Raw genomic sequence first — 17,822 nt, 5'->3', positions numbered from 1 at the left:
TCCAGGTTGGCTGCATAGTTCTTTGTCGCCCGCTGCAGCCTCGAGTGAAATTACATGCATGAAGAACGCACAACACCTGGTGAAGAGCTTGGTGTGCCAGCGTGGCGGCACTTATCATGCATTACAAGTAAACTACTGCATACACGTTGCGAGGACACTACCCGCTCACACATCATGAACTGATTGAAATTTGCTCTGCTCGAAACCTACTCGTCCAGTTGTCCAGAAAAGAGCTGCTTCACAGTTCGCTGCTATGCAAGTCCAAACCTCTTTGGGAACTTTCTGCCACTGTGAGTTCAGCACCCTGGGCATTCTAGGTACTCTGGCCTGACGAGGAAATAAGCATGGCCGAGTCGTTGATTGACTAGTGTCGAAGTGCTGAGATGTCCGGCTGCCAACAGTATACATACGGTAGTAAAAGTAGTAACGAGTATATACTGCTCACCCTCAACATGCCACTGGTGTTACCCGTGCGCCCCTCCCTCCTGTCCTCGGGATCCTTAGCGCGGTGGGAGGATCCTTATTAATCGTTCATCAGATGAGATGCAGTAGGTATATGTTTAGTCTATGGTACTAAGCCTGACTCGTGCGGTGGTCTCTTGGTTACAAAGGATGGTCAGTATTTTATGAGTTCTAGACACTATCCACCTTGAAGAACTTCGAGGCTATAGTATTGACCATGGTGACAATGGCAGCCCCGAGAGCTAGACGCTCGCACTCTCAATGCATATGTAAGTTAAGTCTGGGAGTATGGGAGCGAGAGATTGTGCAAGTATTGCCATGTGGTCATGCATTCAACTTGCATATCTTCCAATCTACTTAATGTCCTGAAGGGCTGCAGAGACCGGGAATTCCAATCGGGCACAAGCGGTACTAGTTTAGTTCATCTGGAGGCGAGTTGAGCACAGGTACATACAGTAGAGATAACCATATGCAGGCCCATGGGGACAAGATCGATAGTCGCCGCGGCTACTCCGTGGATGCGGCCAGTCTGCCGGGTGGCTGTTGGTGGCAGAGAGGCACGATGGGCCTGGTGCACAAGGTTCGCTACCTGCCACTGGCCTAAATACTCGAACAGCATAACGCTACCCTAGATTCTATGCATCTCGTCGCGCCGTGGCCCGATCTGTCCATCGCAAACTAGGCTTGACTCGGACTACACATGTTTCCTTCTCAACTGTAGAGCGGGATATGCGCCGTGTCGTGTCCTTTGCTTACAGTGACAGAAGTTGATGTCTGGACAAAATAGCCTCAGTCGACTGACCACAAACGACAGAGCCTGGACCTATCGTGTTCCAAGTTATTTGAATGTTTCTCAAAGTAGTTGACCTGTCATTGAGCAGCTAAATGCAGTTGATTGTGTTGTCCATGCCTGTTGCAGACCCTTCAAAATGTCGGACATTGTCCTCCTAGGTAGTTGCAATCACAACGAAACACGCACTGACAATTGATTATGTCCTTCGTCCAGTGCTGTACATGCATGTACTTCGTAGTCGTGAGAGGCTTTTAGGTCAACACGTTCCACACTCAACCCTTTGATATGGATTGGAGAGGCTGTTGGTCCACGCTCCATCGTATCAAATGCCCGAACTTTCCATATCGTGGCTGAGGTTCCTCCCTTTCCACAATACAGTGCATGCTACATCTCATGCGAGGTTCAACGGGCTTGTCTCAGTAAGGGAAGAGCTTTATGGGTCTAGCTGTGGCATTCTAGGGAGCTAGTCTTTGATATTGATTTGTGGCTGCAGTCTCAACGGTCCCGTGATAAGGCATACCTGTGGCCACGGTGGTGTGGAGTCGTTACGATCCTTGGTTGTTGGGTTATCTTGACCAAAAATGACGACTTTGCCCAGGTTTAACTGACGCACCTAAGCCCTGCTTTGGAGTGGGGGGTCAACGACCAGTCTACTGCGTAGGTGCATCCTTGAACGGAGTGAGGACGCGCAGGGTAGAAGCCACTTCCGTGTCTAGGTAGGGACGAAAACACGAGACAAAAGTTGATAAACGGTGTAAGACAGTTTCAGGTGTACCCCCGCCCCTAGGCGAATTACTAAACGCTTGCAGCAAGCAAGGATTTTGTTTGATTCCTTACATTCTACGCATAACCTTATAGCACTCGAGGTTGTATGGTGGATGGCTGTGAGTGCCAGTGAGCTAACCTAAAACACTTGCAGTATGCCGCGGTAGAACACAAAAATTGCTCAGGCTCGACTCAAGGGGTTCATAAAGGAGAATAGTTATGGCATGACACGTTTGCGGCTGGCTGGGCACACCTGTCGGAAACGATATTCTCCATTAAGGACTGGTCATTTTCGCACTGACTGGCAAAGGACCAACGTGCAGGTAGACACGGAGTGGAGCACGAAAAAGCAACATGAAGTCGAAAGCTAAAGTAGCTGGGTTAGTAGGTAAGGAGGGAGGACAGGTGTTATACAATTCAGCTATACGCGTCAAGACCATGCATGCGTCGACAAAAGTAAAGTCCGATTCGGCTGTTATACGCTATACGTGTGAAAATCCTCTAGTAAACAGTCGATGGCTGGACATCGAGAGCACCCAATTAGCCAATCTTTGGTACTTTTCAGCTGGATCGGAGATCAGCTCCTGAATCTGTCAAGTCTCTAGCGGTGAGTCATTTGGAAAAACACCCAGCGTTGAAACGATTTGTAACACCAAGTCGAGTGTTTCTGGCACTGATGTTCTATGGACTGAACCGGTGAGCAAGTAGCCAAGTACATCAATCAGTTCTTATGGAGATCGATCGACTCCGGAAGTGGCGCATGCAGTTGCGTGTGCCTGTAGATTTTGTTTCGAGTACTGCATTGTCTGGTCTGTTGCGGCCAACGTCACGAGAGATAATCCATGTCGTCTGTCAGCCGTACTGGAGTAAAAACGACCCAGCTATCAAAGGATTCACAAGGATACAGATCAAGAGAGCCATGGCGAAAAGGACAAATTAACGTGAACACCCAAAAGAAAAAACGAACGCAACTGTTGAATTTCACAGCGACAGCTAATATAGCTTTCATCACACCCCCCATGGAAGCGGATCGATCGTGGCTTGCCTGGGGGTGCGACAGCGATCGTGGCCAACGAGATAGGGTTTGATAGGCACCTCACATACCTTGAATCCATATTGGTTGAGGTCGTTGAATCCATATTTTAGGTACCTAGGTATACCGCTGGCGCTTTATATGGTAGAAATCCAACTCTGTAGTCTATGCAAAGTTAATGGCGTCAGGGCTGAGACTGTCTGTAAAAAAGCAATTCCCCGTTGGAACTATTGCTCGCGTGCACCTCGAACTTTATTAGCGTCGAGGGTGCCATCAGCTCAATTAGTGAGGGCAATATCGCTCACTGTTGCGAAAATCGGTACTTGTGCATTGCCAACGGAACGGAAATAGCCAAATCAGTATAGAGTACAGGGCAAGGGAATGGAGAAGGAAGATCTCAACTAAAATTGAGTTTGAGTTCAAGACTAGAGAAGCCGAGATGAGATCGATTCTCAATCGAGGTCGATTGGAGGAGGGGTTATGAAGACCTACGAGGGGCTACGCTACCTACAGCAAGCAGGGGAGATCATAGATGTATCTTTGGCTGCGCAGTTTTCAAGGGCACCCCTGCCATATCTACCCGCCTAGGTATAGGAGCATGTTTAGCACCTTGCACAAATCCAACACTTCATGGGTTAGTAACTACTAAGGTTCCTTGAGCTCTACCTCGACAGGTTGGAGAATCTGGCCTCATCCTTTCAAGGAAGCCTTGCTCATTTACGAGTCGTAGAACCCCAAACTTGTGCTTAAAACCATCGTTTGAGTCAATACATACGTCGGATTTCAGCCGTGACATGAAGCTGCGCTTAACCTAGGCTAGCCCAGCTAGTAGTTAGTGGGGGGGGCCGCTCACACCAACGATGACAGGACCACGACGATTTGTATATGTGAGCCTTCCTTGGATAAGAAGGGATATATTCGACTGGGCAGACTCGTTGCAGCATGATATGTTCGAGGCACGTCCTATTCGAATAGTTGATAGATCAGTAAAACTGCCGCTTAATCATCAAAAAACCCATAAAAAGAATCCCGCCAAATCTGCACTATTATGTTCAGCTCCAAATGAGGCATGACGAGGTACCTACCCAATATACAGCCGAGATAAGCAGCCTCTATCTGCACCATAACCGGATCTACCTATATTATGGCTGGCTACCTTGGTATGTAGGCAAGCAGCGGCACTTGGCGGGTCAGATGCCGATCAAGATTCAGCCTGACAGTACCTTATGCAATGCAGGACCAGGCAGGGCAAGATCAAACCTGGTAGGCAGCGAACCAATCGCAACACCAGCCTTCCCATCCATCTCGTCTTCACGAGAGGGAGAAACCACTCACTTCGACAACGACATCCCCGACAAGCATCAAGGATGGCCGATTGGTAAGATACCCTGGAGCGTCGAATCCTACTCTGTACATTGGGTCCCGTTGCTTCTTGGAAAACTGAGCCTGAGACTTAAGGGACCTGGACCTGGATTATCCGCAGGTTCGTGAACCCCACTGTCCCCGTTACTCTTCACTCCATCTCAGGCCGGTCTTTCAGGACCCCAACTAATGGTCTGCCCTCCATATTATTTAGGCTGGGTTTGTCTATGAACGTGCACGAGTCGGGACTATGACGTGAGATTTATGTGGCTCGCATGGGAACGAACAACTCGTATAGCTGAGGACCAAAACCTCCTTGCCAAGACACTCCTCGACCTGACACTCGAGATAACAAACAATACATACTCTACCTATGCAAACTTTCAAAAGCTTTCTCTAGCATCAAGTGTGTCTACGAACCCGATGATTTTCGGCTCCGGATCCATCAGGCAAAGAGATTCTCTCACAGGAAGAGGCAAGTGGAGCACAAAGCAATGCCTCGAAAGAATTCCGAGTGGAACTGTGGACGCTTGACCAATACCCCTCTACAATTTTACGCCAGCTCCAGCTGGTCGTTGAGATAGCTTGACGCACTGGCGATCGTTCCAGCTTTCAAAGGTAGGGGGGCATTGAGCCGGCCCTGGCGCGGCATCTGATCTGATGGATGGATGGGTGCGGCTGTTCTGAGCTTGAACTTACAAAATGAAGAGTGACGAGGATCCGTCATTCCAGAGCCCTGGTGCCCGCCAAGTCCTGGGGTTGGTCCGTGGTCCGTGGTGGTGGATTGATGGTGGGTGCGCGCGACTGGGGGCTTAGATCGCGTTCTTAGGGGAATTTCCCATGGGATCTTCAGATTCACCACCTTTGCATGGCGCACAGACTCTGTGCGAATCTTGTCATGTTGCTCGTCCACTCGGCCCAGCTTAATAGGCCATCATCTAGCATGCCTCAGGGTGTCTCTACCTGAGAGCCAAGCCAAGCGGCTCGAGCAAATCCCCTGGTCTTGATCCTAATTCAAGTTATGGAGCAAGTCAGCACCGTGGGCTCCTTGTCATCGTGACCCTCTTGAAGACGAGCAGTCACAACTTTGCTTTTCTCTGCTAACGCCAGTCCGTCACACCCACCATATCCTGGCCAATCAATGGCTCAACCGCCGGCCCGGTCAATATCTCCTTCGCCGCTAAAAAAAAAAAGAGCATTTCTCTCACATTGCCAGTTCAGTTCGGTTTTCAGCTGGTCCAAAAAATCACTTTTATGAACGGTTGTGAACGTGAACAGATGTTGTAATACAGAAGTGGCAGAAAAATGATGCCGCCTTTGACTTGTTCGTTCTACCATGTCTTCTCTTGTTACTGACCGAATGCAGGACAACATATTTGATCCCTGTACTCCGTAACAAGCACCAACTTCGAGGTTCAGGAACAGATCAAAGGAAAAGATCCAAACAAAGAAGACCCCGCCTCCATCGATATGGCCCACAGTCCTGCTCAAGGGCGGCGCCACGCACCTCCCTGGCAAGCAATGACAGCTTGAAGACTCGCAGGTAGTCGATATGACAGGTCTTACGCTACCACCGCTGGGCCCTGGCATGCCCACCGAGACTACGTTAGGTTGTGCACGCTACTGATCATCGACTGAACGGGAGCATCATCCTTGTGTCAGGGACTCAGGGTATTGCGTACCTGTCTTGTCTTTGAGCAATACCCATACTTTGTTCCTCGACCCCTTGATTTTACCCTTCCTGGGTCTCCTCCGTCCATTTACACCCTATTACTAGTCCTCGAAAACCATAAATCCCTTGCTACCCCCACAGCTTCAACAGCTCGTGCCTTTCCAAGCTTTATAATACATTGCTCGTGACTTGAATTTTTATTATATATTGCCTACCCTCAGAATCATTCTTCTCTTACACGAAGCTGTCAACCCAAGATATGACCTCCATCATGGCCCTTCATCAAGATATTCTACCCATCCCCTCGCCCTCCATGCTGTACGATGGAGACCAATATCATGATACAGTCTCGTTGCAGCCGGAACTAGAATGTCAGGCTGTAAACGAAACCCTCGAGCCTGTTGGGCCTCTGGTCTTGTCCAGTGCATTCAGAGCTCAGAAAGTTCCTGGCACTCGATGTCCTACCTGTGCCTTAGCTGGCAAAGAAGTTTGGGTAATTCCTGGCCGCTGCTGCGGGTACTGCGGTACTCCTTGTGTCGACTAGATCTATCCCAGGGTCGAGGTGAGTTTATGAGAACCTCGAATGAATATGTAACTAATTAGCCCAGTTTTGGCTGCTTCTACCCTGTTTCAAAACTTGCCCCAAAGCACAATGCCAAGATGTTGTTGAGCACTTCTCGCCGCTGGGAACCACAGGACTGTGGATCTCAAATGTCAGCTGAACATGGCATGAGATATCATATGCCCTTTTTCGTTAGCATGGATGGGCAAGAAAGTTTATTCCGACTAGAGGGATCTACGACAAGTCAAGAGTGACACTTGTTGAAGCACTTCAGCCAGCTCACGTCGTGAAATGGAAGACTCCACGATCTCTGATTGGCACAGCGGCACTCGGACCTATTGTTACGTCGTCGTCGAACATGTCTTGGAATGCGAGGGCCCAGGGGTATGATTTGGGTCTTGTCAGCCATTTTCTGCCACTCCCCACTGATTCAACGGGCACCTTCAAACAGTGCTCGTGCGCGTTGGTTGATCACGAATCATGGCAATCTCCGAGTCATGCTTAAAGTTGATATATGATACAAGAAAAACTCATGGGTCGGTCCAAGGCATTGCCATAGGCCAGAGCAGCCCAACCAGGATGTCGGGAGTGACTCGGATCAGCCACCTTGTCACTTCGACGAATCTCGAGGGCAGCCACATGAGGTGCATCAGATAGTCGAGAATCATTTACCGATGGCTTTACTGGGGTCCAGGATTAGGTGCATAGCCCAACCAATTCTTGGGTACGCGAAGGATTTGACATGGCACTGGAAGTAAGAGCTAGACGCAATAAATCGTCAATATCTCGAAATCGATATATCTCAATAATATTCTTAACTTTTTATGCGAAGTCAAAGATAAAACCCAAGATTGATATGTGCCTTCTCACTCTGACATCCCTGTCTACGGCTGGCTCTAGTGACCCGGATGCAATTATAAGACAACGGAAAATAGGTACATATCGCTATTGTGTGATCGCCTCTGTCACTGTCCAATCTCAGCCAAATCTAGTCTTGGCATTGAAGTGAGAATCGCACTGAGACATACAAGGGTTCTGGACTTTCTTCCTTGCGCTGAAAGGAGAGAAATCTTCACCAAGTGGCTTGAGTGACACAACGAGGGATGCTGAGGCATGACCTGTGACAAGTACATTACGTACTGACCTACCCGGGCCGTTGGCATGGGCTACCTTATTAGCGAGACGCCAGCGGCTGCTTTTACCTAGGTAGTTTAACGAAGGGAGTGACTTCAGCTGTCAAAGTTTGAGGGCGACGCAAGGGGTAGCTATGAAAAACTCCCCTGATCAACCACCTCATGTTCATCGAACTAACATGGAGGAACGTATTCATCCCAGGTGTAAAGCTCGGTATTGTTGCGTGCGGACTCGGCGCCGGTTCCGGCTCCGGAAAGTGGGGCTCGATATTCTCAGCTCCTGAAGCTGAAATTGAATTGCCATCACTCGCTGGACAGCCGCGAACCCCACCAGGATTCATTGACGCTTGCCGCCCATCTCCCGCCCCCCGCCCCCTCTGTTCCGAACTACAGAACAACGGCATTGGATTGTCTCGCGATCCCCTCAACAGTCAGTCAGCGATCCTTGCTGCCTGCCTTGGCTCAAGCGACTGGTTACTTCTCTAAGTCCACGTCCGGCTAGTCAACCCCCCCGCGGCCAGAACGGCACAGTCCGGCTTGGCCTGGTTTTGTCTGAGGCGACGGCTTCGAATCCAATGGCGACCACGGAGCAAAATGGCATCGACATTCTTTGCGATGCCGCCGGCTCAGACATGCTCCTGTCGTCCCTGTTCTCCCTCGCAGCGCCTGTGTCCGTAACCGATTCGAATCAACGCGCCCAGCCACCCTTGCAGCAGGAACAGCACGAGTTGCAGCATTCACTGCCTCCCGCGTCGCCCTCGAAGCATCAAATCTTCCAACAGCAGCTAGATCCCGCACTGCAACAACTCCAAGGGGAAACGCCCCAGAGAATTGCCTCTACGTTGCCTGCCAAGAGAAAACTTTCTGATGCGTCTGCCTCATCGCCATCTCACGTCTGCCATATTTGCCGTCGCGTCTACGAGCGAGCCGACCACCTGACCAGACACCTCAGGTCGCACGAGAATGCCCGACCGTACCAATGCACCCGATGTCCTAAGCGTTTCAATCGCGCTGACCTCCTGACACGGCACGAGACCACCCACGATCGAGACGGGGCCGCAAAAGACCGCCCGTTCATCAGAAGAAGCGACCGCGCCGCCGAGGCATGTCTCAATTGCGCTGCTTCCAAGGCAAAATGCGAAGATCAGAAGCCGTGCAGCCGCTGCCGTAGTAAGAGTTTGACATGTCAGATGCCAGTGAGACGCGGGAACCAATACCGCACGTCTGAGTCGCAGGCTGGTATGTCACCCTCTGACAGTTCAATGGTTGCCTCAACTACGGGCAATGACACTCAGGTCTTTACGGCCGGTGAAGCTACCTATGCTTTGCCCCAATCGGCTATTGCTCATCAAGGTCATGCCGTTGATGTTGCCATCGATTACAGCGTCACCTCCTTTCTCGGCGCGCCCAGACCTGAGGAACCGCCCACGGAATCTTTGTTTTTCGCCGCGACGCAAAGCATCTTTCCGGAAATTGAATTCTCTTGGGATGTCGATTTTGGCTCGTTAAGGATTCCAGGCTCAGATGTGCCCGGACGAAATCCTCAATCTGGCAATGCAGGAAAACGTACATCACGCCAAGGCCGTAAAGGTATTGTCTCGGTGGAAGCACCCCTTCAGCGTTCAGTATGGTTGTATGAGCCCGAGGCCAATGGTCAGGCAGGGAGCCCAGCGTCTCGCTCCGATATCGTCTCACCCTACTTACGCGACAGCATGTTCGCCATGGTTCTCGCCAACAATCCGATACCGCACCGAGTACCAACATTTCCATCAGCTGAGTTGTTGGGCTATATGATCGAGACGTACTTCAAGAGCGAAGACCCCAAGAGTGAGGCTTTTATTCACAGATCATCATTCGATCCCTCGGCAACTAGCCAAGAGCTTTTCTCTGCTGTAGTATCTAGTGGGGCTTCATGTATATCTACCCCAGCTATATGGCAGTTCGGCCTGGCTCTTGACGAGATTACGGCAAGTGCCATTGGGAAACGAGTAAGTATGGACCATGGTGCAGCGACGGTGAGCCAAAGATATTGGCAAAAGGTAAACCACATGCTGACTGCCAAACAGCTTGAATCTTCATGCCTGGCCGTGCGAGATATCACACTTCTTCAAGCATCTGTCCTCCATCTTGAAACTGGTCAATGGAGTGGCTTCAATCGTCAGACCGAGATGGCAGAAAGCTTTGCGCCTCAGCTTTTGGCTGTAAGTCTATTGTGGTTATGAGTCTGGCTAGCAGGCTAATCCCGAATAGCTGCTTCGAAAAGCAGGGAAGTTGAGCTTCACCTCAGACTTGACTACACATACGCCCAATACCGGCGACTCTCCTGAGGCACTTGAGTCGAAATGGCAGACATTCACGACAATCGAATCTTACAAAAGGTTACTTATATTACCATGCTGAAGTCACCAGCTAGCATATTGACTCGCGTACAGGTTGGCCATCCGTGCATTTCTCCACGATATACAAACATCGATCGTATCGTGGAAAGGACCCACGTTGGCATACAGCCAGCTCGACTTTGCACTTCCGGCGGCCCGTGATCTCTGGAAAGCTGGTAATTCACAGATATGGTGGGACTTGAACTTGGCCAAGGGGTCTTTCCCTCCTACCGGCTTCCCTCGCCTTTCCGACGTGAGAGAATGTCAGTTTGTCATGACTGAACAGAACACGTGGGTGGACACAGAATCTTGCTGCAAGGCTGCTCTGCATGGACTGTGGGGACAAATCTGGACGTACCGTAACGCCATCGCTCAATGCCATCACGCAGCTCCGGATCGTCCGGGGTCTGATGTTCCTGAATGGGCCTGCTCCCTTTACCAAGAGCTCTATGAGGGCCTTAGTAAACTGTCAACTCAGCTCAAATCTACACAGACCGCAAGGCCTGAGCTATCGCTTCTTTCAGACTTTTTCATGATGATCATACATGTCTCGTTGGACGATGTACAGGGGCTGGCGGGCAGGAAGGGCGACGAGGAATCTCGCAGAGCAATGCAGGTATTAGAGAGCACGTGGCTACCTGGACCAGAGTCCCGGTATGCTGCCTGGCATGCTGGACAGGTCCTCCGACATGCACAGGAGTGTATGCCAACAACCCTGCGAGGATTCAACGCTATGGTTGTTTACTTTGCTAGTCTGACGCTGTGGGCGTATGGCCTGCTTTCGCAGAGAACAACGAACGGCGATCAAGTGATGGGACAAGAAGTCTTATCACTTAATGAACCAGAGACGAGGGAGACGACAATGTTCCTTGAGCTCGGTCAGGGCACCCCATCACTTTCGTCTCCAGAAGGGTTGCGTCTTCAGTTAGAGCCTGTGTCGAACTATGTGGCGGTTTTGTCGCTGGCAAGGCTCATTTTTCGACAAAACTACCCTATAGCAAGCGAGGCAATGCCTCCGCTTGTTGAAAGCTTGTGTCGACACCTTGGTGATCTCCAAGGTGGATTGGAGGGGTAACTGGTAACGAAAACGTTATAGACAGCGCCTTTTGTCAGAAAGGATATTATGTGCGCATCGCGGTATTTACAACAAAAGTGGTTTTTATTGTTTTCATATATAGCAAGTCAGCGAAGGAGTTAGGAGGAAAGCAAAAAGGGAACATAAAACGGCAAAGGTACGGGATTATTAGATGAAGAGATCTATGGTGACGGCAATTCATCGAGATAAAAGGGGCAGAAACGCAGTATAGGGTTGACTGAGTGCGTAATCGACAGCTATCATGTTTGAACATGGCTTTGGACGAGATAGGTACGAAAGGACGAAGAAAAGAGAGCGTCGATGGTAGGTAATTGTCCTCTATCCGGTATCCAACCATGACAGCACAAACAATTTAGTCAATGCTAGTAAGAATGAGATTGTTTGCCTAGCCCATCAGTCTAGGGACTTGCCAATGCGGTTCTTGTTCTCCTTACCAAAGTCAAAGTCAAACATGCCCATCATTGCTAAAGAGGTTGGTGTTGTTAGACTGAGTATCTACGTAGTGTATTTTCGCTTACTAGACACCCAGACGCAGTATAGCCTGATTAGCATTGATGCACTAGTCTATGCATGGCACAGGATCTAGAACAGCTCTGTACCTGGAATAGAAGGAGGAAAACGACGAAACTGGTACTCTTTTCGTCCATGTCATGCTCATTACGGCGATAAGGTTAAATCGCTGGCCACTCAGAGCTGGGTGAATCTGGGGTAATCCCTGAGCCGACTGATCTACCGTGCACCGAGGTTTCAGCTCCATTGGACGACATAGATGGAAAATAATTGTCCCGCCACTATCGCCTCACAGATACCGGCTGTTTCGGCCCTATGTGCCCTTTCTCATGATTGAAGTTGGAGATTCATCTGACAGCTCGGCTCGTGGGGGCGGGGTAGGTTCTAGAGTGAAGTTCGAAAGCTATGTCGGTCGGAGACATCGCCTAGTAATGGATATCAACCCTGGACCAAGAATGGGTGAGCCTTGGAGGAGGGAATAGCAGTTTTCTGCCAGCTTTGTAAGCATATCGTCCAAGCAGAATATCTGGTCAAGAACCACCAGAGAATTCCGTTTTTGCGGCATAAATAACGGAATGACTCGGGCTCAGGTGCGGAAACGAAACTCCATGATCCCCAGTACTTGCTCGTAAAAATAATGAAAGATGATTGGTTAGTAACCGTTAGAAATCAACCTCCAATAACGGCTCCATAGTCTACGGAGTCTGTGGGCGGGGATAACCTAGCTCCTGAGTCGCCCCCGCGTTTGGCCCGCATGAAACCGCCTCGCGCATTGTCTTCGTTAAATACTACTCAACTATCCAATTCGGGCAGTGCCTACCTCGACATTATCCTTACTGTGGTTCTCCAAGCTATCACAAGATCCTATATGAACTCGAGGCTTGTTTGTCGAACTCTCACCTTTTCTACCAGCCGTATCCCCCCAAACCCCGCACGAGTCTCACAACACCATATCAAAAGCATATCCAGACCCTTTACTCAGATCCCTACCGTCAAGATGGCCAACCGTGTGCACCGAATCACTATGTTCAAGCTGCCTAGCAAGGACGAGCAGGCCAAGCTTCTGGACCAGTACCATAAGCTCAATGCCTCTCAGCAAAAGGTGAGTTGCCTCCAGTGACATCTCTATTTGTACATACCTGCTCACTTGTCTGTTCAAGGACGGCAAGCCCTATATCCTCTCCATGGTTGTTGGTGCCGCCGATGAGGATGCTCGGTCTCAGGGATACACCTTTGTCTCCAAGACCGAGTTCGCTAGCATGGAGGACATGAAGTATTATGACGAGGGTTGCCAGGCTCACCAAGCGCTCAAGGACTTTGTCAAGGGCTCGCTTAACCCTCAGGGGGTTATGACCGTCTACTTCAAACCCCAGGCTGTCGGTGGTGCTGATCACAGTTCCTGAGCAGGGAACCACGAAATAAATCGAACAGCTAATTCACCTTCATACATCAATGCTTTGAGGAGTTCCGCAAACTGGTATATTTATGTCCCTAACAATATTCTCCCGTGAACTGAACTGTGATCGTTATGATGTGAAAAGCACAGAACAAAGCCATACCAGATCACCAAACTAACTGGCAATTTTATTCATATCGTAGACATCAAGGCGTTGCTTTTTATTACTCAAGAGAAAAATGCGAAGAGCTTTCGTTTTCTAGACTCTAGTCGCTCGTCGTGAACGGCCCATAATTAGTTCTCGATACTGGCGCCTCATTTAAATTTGCTTAGGTATTGAAGACTGTGAAGGAAGTGCTGCCTTTAGCTACATTGCGGGCACGAGCCAGTTCTTTCTCTCCTCATAACCAAGATTTCATTGAGGTTTCTGTAGAAAAAAAGCTCTGCATTATCGCATAAAGAGACTTGAGAAGCAGGTTCGCCGAAATAGAACACCTCATTACTTGTCACCCACACTTCACTCGCCATATATCTTACTACGAGAAGCCATTGTGCGTGTCAACTTAAGTATAACTTGTACCATAGGGCGATAGGATCCTATCAAGGGACACAGACCCTTGCAAGAACAACCAGTATCATTTTCTGACGAGTCAGCGAAAGGACTATATTTGATCACCTAAGAACGAGTGCTGCTGGTCAACAGTTCCCCAAAATGAGCTCACGTATTACAGGAAACCCAGACGCTCAAGACGAAAGATGCCGACAGTCCATCTGAGGAGTTTTGCACGAGTCCAACCCTAAAGAGATGTTTAATCCGATTCTAGGACTTTGCTATCAATACGTCCCTACGAAAGCAAGTGTCGATATGAAAAGAGGCCTGCAGGCGAGGGGTTGGGTGCGATTAACACCCTGAAGACCTTCAAGGTTGTCGAGAAACGATAAAATGGTAGCCAGTTGCCTAGAAAATTGTCTAGCAGGTTAGAAACGAACACAAGTACCGAAAAAAGAGAAGCAATAAGACACACATCGTGCATATTTTCTGACAGACCTTGACGTCCAAATACGACTATAGTCGTGCTCGTCACACGATATTCTTTAGAGAGAGAATCATCATGGGATCTTGTTGCGAGGAACATTCTCTGTGAGGACTTAGGACCGGGAGAAATGAGGTCACGATAGGTAAAACTCGAGACAGTAGCTTGAGAACTTTCCAACGCCCCATTTGTCTGGACTCTCGAAACATACACATACACCATCTGCGGTACCAAACCGTCTCAAAGACGGACGGCTCTTGCGTTATCACGAGGCCTCTCAAAGGAGCCCCGATTGCGGACTTTTGTGCATGACCGACTGGCCGAGGAGAAACACAAAGTTTGTAGTACAGTAGTAACTGCAGTCGGCGCCTCTACAACCAGTTGATCCAGCGTTGTGTTCTATGCAAGGTCGGGCACCAGAGTAGTACAAGTGAGCTATTTGCTTAGAATCATCACGAGTGACTGAGACTTGTCTTGGGATACCTTTGTCTCCAGGCACGGGAACCGCCCATTTCGTAGTCTTTTCAATGGCACACTATGCAACAGGGCTTTCTCGTCTCTTTTGCAGTCGAGCGGTTGAGCTTAAGATTAACCATCAGCTAACGAGCCGTTGAATTCTTTTATTGCTATTGTATTCAAAGAATATCACCATCTGAAAACCTATGCTAACAGAGCCCTGTACATATGCTACCGTGCCCCGCGATAATCAGAGTATTTCAACAGCTATATACGAGAAAACCCACAAACCTGTAAGCTAACGCCAAATATGCCACCCGAAACCAAACCCAACTTGTTCGCACCAGTTCGTACCCCCTATCTGTTTGGGATAGAATGCAGTGGTGTGCAATAAAGTAAAAGAATGACATGAATCAGCCTCAAACGGAGCGGCGTATACTAGATACATCCGTCATCTCTGTGGCGGATTCACTGCCTCTTCTGGAAGAAAACTGATCCTTAGGAAAAGCCGTCAACCTTTCCAGGGGTGCTGGGTTTCTTTCTAGCGAGAAAAGAGACAAAGCTACCATGACGGCACACACGAGCATCATGACCTTGATTTCTTCTGCAAATGCACCAGCATAAACATCTCTAACTAAGACTTGTAGATGTCCCGGTAGTTGTAGACTTGTTAGCGGTGATCGGTGGAGACTCGCGAGTTGAACGGATGTCAAATGGTCCCGAAGATATTCATTGACGTGGGAATTGAAAATGACAGTGCAAACCGCAAGGCCAATGCAACCGCCCAATACACGGGCCTGTGCCACAGCGCCTTGTGCAGAGGCGAGCTCACTCCGTTCAGCGGCGAGTATACTGGTCATGATAGTTGCGGCAGAAAAGGAGAGACCGACGCCAAGCCCAAAGATTGCTTGGAAGGCATACTGGGCTTTACTGTGGGAGTCTGGCCCAGTCAACATTGACATCAGACCAACTCCAAGGAGTTGTAGGCATGATGCCCCAAGAAGAGTTAGGGACGTGTTGTTTCTCCGGCTCGAAATGGCACCACCAAGAAACGAGCCAACGGCACAAGCACCAAGCATAGGCAGGATATGCAGCCCTGCCGTTAGGACTTCTTCACGGCTGACAATTTGAAATCTTTCCGGAATGACGATGGAAAGTGAGATGTAAGGAAACCCGGTGAATAAAGTAACGCTAATTGGTGTCAGTTGGGACCACGGGCGTACCTTTGTTTTCCAACTTACAGTAATCCGGCAGAGTATACTCTTCGAAGCATCAATCGGATCGGGAAAATTGGCTCGATGCTACGCAATGGCCTTGTCTCCAAGTGCACCTCCCACCACACGAGCACGAGCCAGCTTACACCTGAAATGACCAAAGCAGAGATGATCTCTGGGCTTCCCCAAACGAACGTCTCTGAGCCAGCTTGTTGGACAGCGAACACCAGAAAGCCTGAACTGGTAAGAAGGGTTGCGCTTCCGAGGAAATCGATGCTGGTGAAAGCCTTCCATGAGAAGAAGTGTGACACTTCTTCGTGCGGCCAGAGATTCGTAATTGTGAGGATCGCAACCAAGCCGAAAGGGATGCTGACGTCGTCAGTATTTCTCCAAGTATGCGCCAGTCAGTATACTTGCTTCATGTTGAACAACCACCTCCAGTCTGAAAGCTGAGAAACTGCACCGCCGACGATAGGACCCAGTACAAAGGCGACGGCGAGGGTAACACCGATCAAAGCCCCTATCAGACTGGGACTGTGAGAAGGCCCAACCTCTACCAGGCCGATCTGTGTTAAGCTGTACAGACCAGATGCCCCCATTCCTTGGAAAGCGCGGCATACGATCCTAAAAGGGGTCAGTTTGAGAACAGAGTACAGAGTAGGCGGCATACAAAGCTGTCATACTAGTTGCCGATCCACAGCCCTGCGAGAAGCCAACGAAAATGACCCATGATACCACGAGTATGTTGCGCCGTCCATAGATGTCACTCAATTTGGACACACAGACAGCGAATCCTGTTGCATCCTGTCAATGGATGTTCTCTTGGTTCACGATCTTGCAAGGGACTCACCCATGTATGTGAGGAGGTACGCTAGAACTATCCAAGGCGCGTTTGTGAAGTCGTCAAGGTCGTGCGAGATGGTGACGAGCGAAGTCGAGACGATGGAAGTGTCGAGGCTGGAAAAGAGCAGCCCAGCCAACAACCTGAATATGTCAATTAGCAAGTTCCATATGCCAACGCAACAACTCCCTTACGAGATGACAAGAACTACTCGTCGAGGCCCAGTGATTGAATGTTTGCGCAATCCTATAACCTCCGTTGGCATTGGAGCATTCTCTTCCAAGTCATTCTCCGTCGCTGCTATTTGGCCCAGGGATGGGTTTGGATAGGAGAGAGACATTCGATATTCGTTGGCCATCTTTGCTATCGGTCTTTTCCCACGCTCCAAGAGTCTCGATGCAATTTCTTGTAAGCGCTTGAGAGCTTGGAGGTAGATTGTAATCCGATGTCGAAGTTGAAGAGTCAAGATTGGCAGTGAAGATAAGAGATAGTGCAGCTAAAGGCCTGGAGAGTCTCCTCGAGCGAAGGCGCGGCCTACAGTCTTGACAAAGCAGGAGCCCTTCTATTTTGGCACCTAGGTAGGTAAGTTCCCTGTTAGAAAGACTCTCGTGACTTAGTAGATATGAGATAATCTGTTGGCAAGGTTGACACTAATTCAAAGATCTTCAGCTGTATCCGATTGGAAAAGTTTGGAGCTTTTCATATCGAGTCGATCTGCAGAGAATCTGGAGGCGAAGAGACAACACACCTGACTTGGAACATAATACTCTCGAAACATTCATACCACTTGGTAACTATCTTGCCGGAAAAGGCGAAGGACCGAATTAATATTTGAGACATGGTTCTCAAACGTTACACGACTACAAGCGAAGAGACCACAAGAGGCCACTCAACACCGTCGCCAACCTCAAACACCTGCACCGAAGAAAATAACCCAAAAGATTTTGGAACTGCGGAGGACATGAGATCTTTTCTGACAGTCACACGGTTCTAGGAGTAGTGGCTTTGACGGGTGCTGTGATACCCAGGGTATTGCTCTCATGTTAAACATGGTTGTCTATGACCCACTGATTGGTGTCACTGGTAAGAAGCTTTGAGGGTAAGAGTCTGATATG

The 17,822-nt window shown here is 49.3% G+C and overlaps 6 protein-coding genes across 8 annotated transcripts; 5 read left to right on the top strand and 1 right to left on the bottom strand.

The window, feature by feature from the left end:
• Window positions 1–58: 58 nt before the first annotated feature.
• On the top strand, window positions 59–178 carry FVEG_14954 (hypothetical protein; the record flags this gene model as incomplete). The annotated part of the gene is made up of 1 exon (XM_018903993.1): window positions 59–178. The coding sequence occupies one exon, from the start codon at window positions 59–61 to the stop codon at window positions 176–178; it is 120 nt and encodes a 39-aa protein (XP_018744972.1).
• Window positions 179–5,117: 4,939 nt separating this feature from the next.
• On the top strand, window positions 5,118–5,382 carry FVEG_14955 (hypothetical protein; the record flags this gene model as incomplete). Its single annotated transcript, XM_018903994.1, has 2 exons — window positions 5,118–5,209; window positions 5,358–5,382. The coding sequence occupies 2 exons, from the start codon at window positions 5,118–5,120 to the stop codon at window positions 5,380–5,382; spliced, it is 117 nt and encodes a 38-aa protein (XP_018744973.1).
• A 254-nt stretch (window positions 5,383–5,636) lies between these two features.
• On the top strand, window positions 5,637–7,486 carry FVEG_01910 (hypothetical protein). The gene is made up of 2 exons (XM_018888928.1): window positions 5,637–6,649; window positions 6,696–7,486. The coding sequence occupies exon 1, from the start codon at window positions 6,347–6,349 to the stop codon at window positions 6,629–6,631; it is 285 nt and encodes a 94-aa protein (XP_018744974.1). The 5' UTR covers window positions 5,637–6,346; the 3' UTR covers window positions 6,632–6,649; window positions 6,696–7,486.
• Window positions 7,487–7,876: 390 nt separating this feature from the next.
• On the top strand, window positions 7,877–11,731 carry FVEG_01911 (hypothetical protein). Of its 3 annotated transcripts, none has more exons than XM_018888931.1 (4): window positions 7,877–9,770; window positions 9,849–9,983; window positions 10,033–10,160; window positions 10,215–11,731. In XM_018888931.1, the coding sequence occupies exons 1-4, from the start codon at window positions 8,358–8,360 to the stop codon at window positions 11,233–11,235; spliced, it is 2,697 nt and encodes an 898-aa protein (XP_018744977.1). In that variant the 5' UTR covers window positions 7,877–8,357; the 3' UTR covers window positions 11,236–11,731. The 3 variants fall into 3 exon arrangements, with proteins under 3 accessions (XP_018744977.1, XP_018744976.1, XP_018744975.1); XM_018888930.1 differs by having other exon boundaries at window positions 7,877–9,797; XM_018888929.1 differs by having other exon boundaries at window positions 7,877–9,983; window positions 10,215–11,674.
• A 755-nt stretch (window positions 11,732–12,486) lies between these two features.
• FVEG_01912 (hypothetical protein) lies at window positions 12,487–13,274 on the top strand. The gene is made up of 2 exons (XM_018888932.1): window positions 12,487–12,868; window positions 12,927–13,274. Exons 1-2 carry the CDS (start codon window positions 12,521–12,523, stop codon window positions 13,167–13,169), a joined length of 591 nt encoding a protein of 196 aa, XP_018744978.1. The 5' UTR covers window positions 12,487–12,520; the 3' UTR covers window positions 13,170–13,274.
• Window positions 13,275–15,071: 1,797 nt separating this feature from the next.
• On the bottom strand, window positions 15,072–17,065 carry FVEG_01913 (hypothetical protein; the record flags this gene model as incomplete). The annotated part of the gene is made up of 6 exons (XM_018888933.1): window positions 15,072–15,843; window positions 15,894–16,253; window positions 16,296–16,490; window positions 16,537–16,660; window positions 16,717–16,823; window positions 16,902–17,065. The coding sequence occupies 6 exons, from the start codon at window positions 17,063–17,065 to the stop codon at window positions 15,072–15,074; spliced, it is 1,722 nt and encodes a 573-aa protein (XP_018744979.1).
• Between the last annotated feature and the right edge of the window lie 757 nt (window positions 17,066–17,822).

Source organism: Fusarium verticillioides, chromosome 6, assembly GCF_000149555.1.
Source record: "Fusarium verticillioides 7600 chromosome 6, whole genome shotgun sequence".
NCBI lineage: Eukaryota > Fungi > Ascomycota > Sordariomycetes > Hypocreales > Nectriaceae > Fusarium > Fusarium verticillioides.
This window is presented reverse-complemented; position numbering and strand designations above follow the sequence as displayed.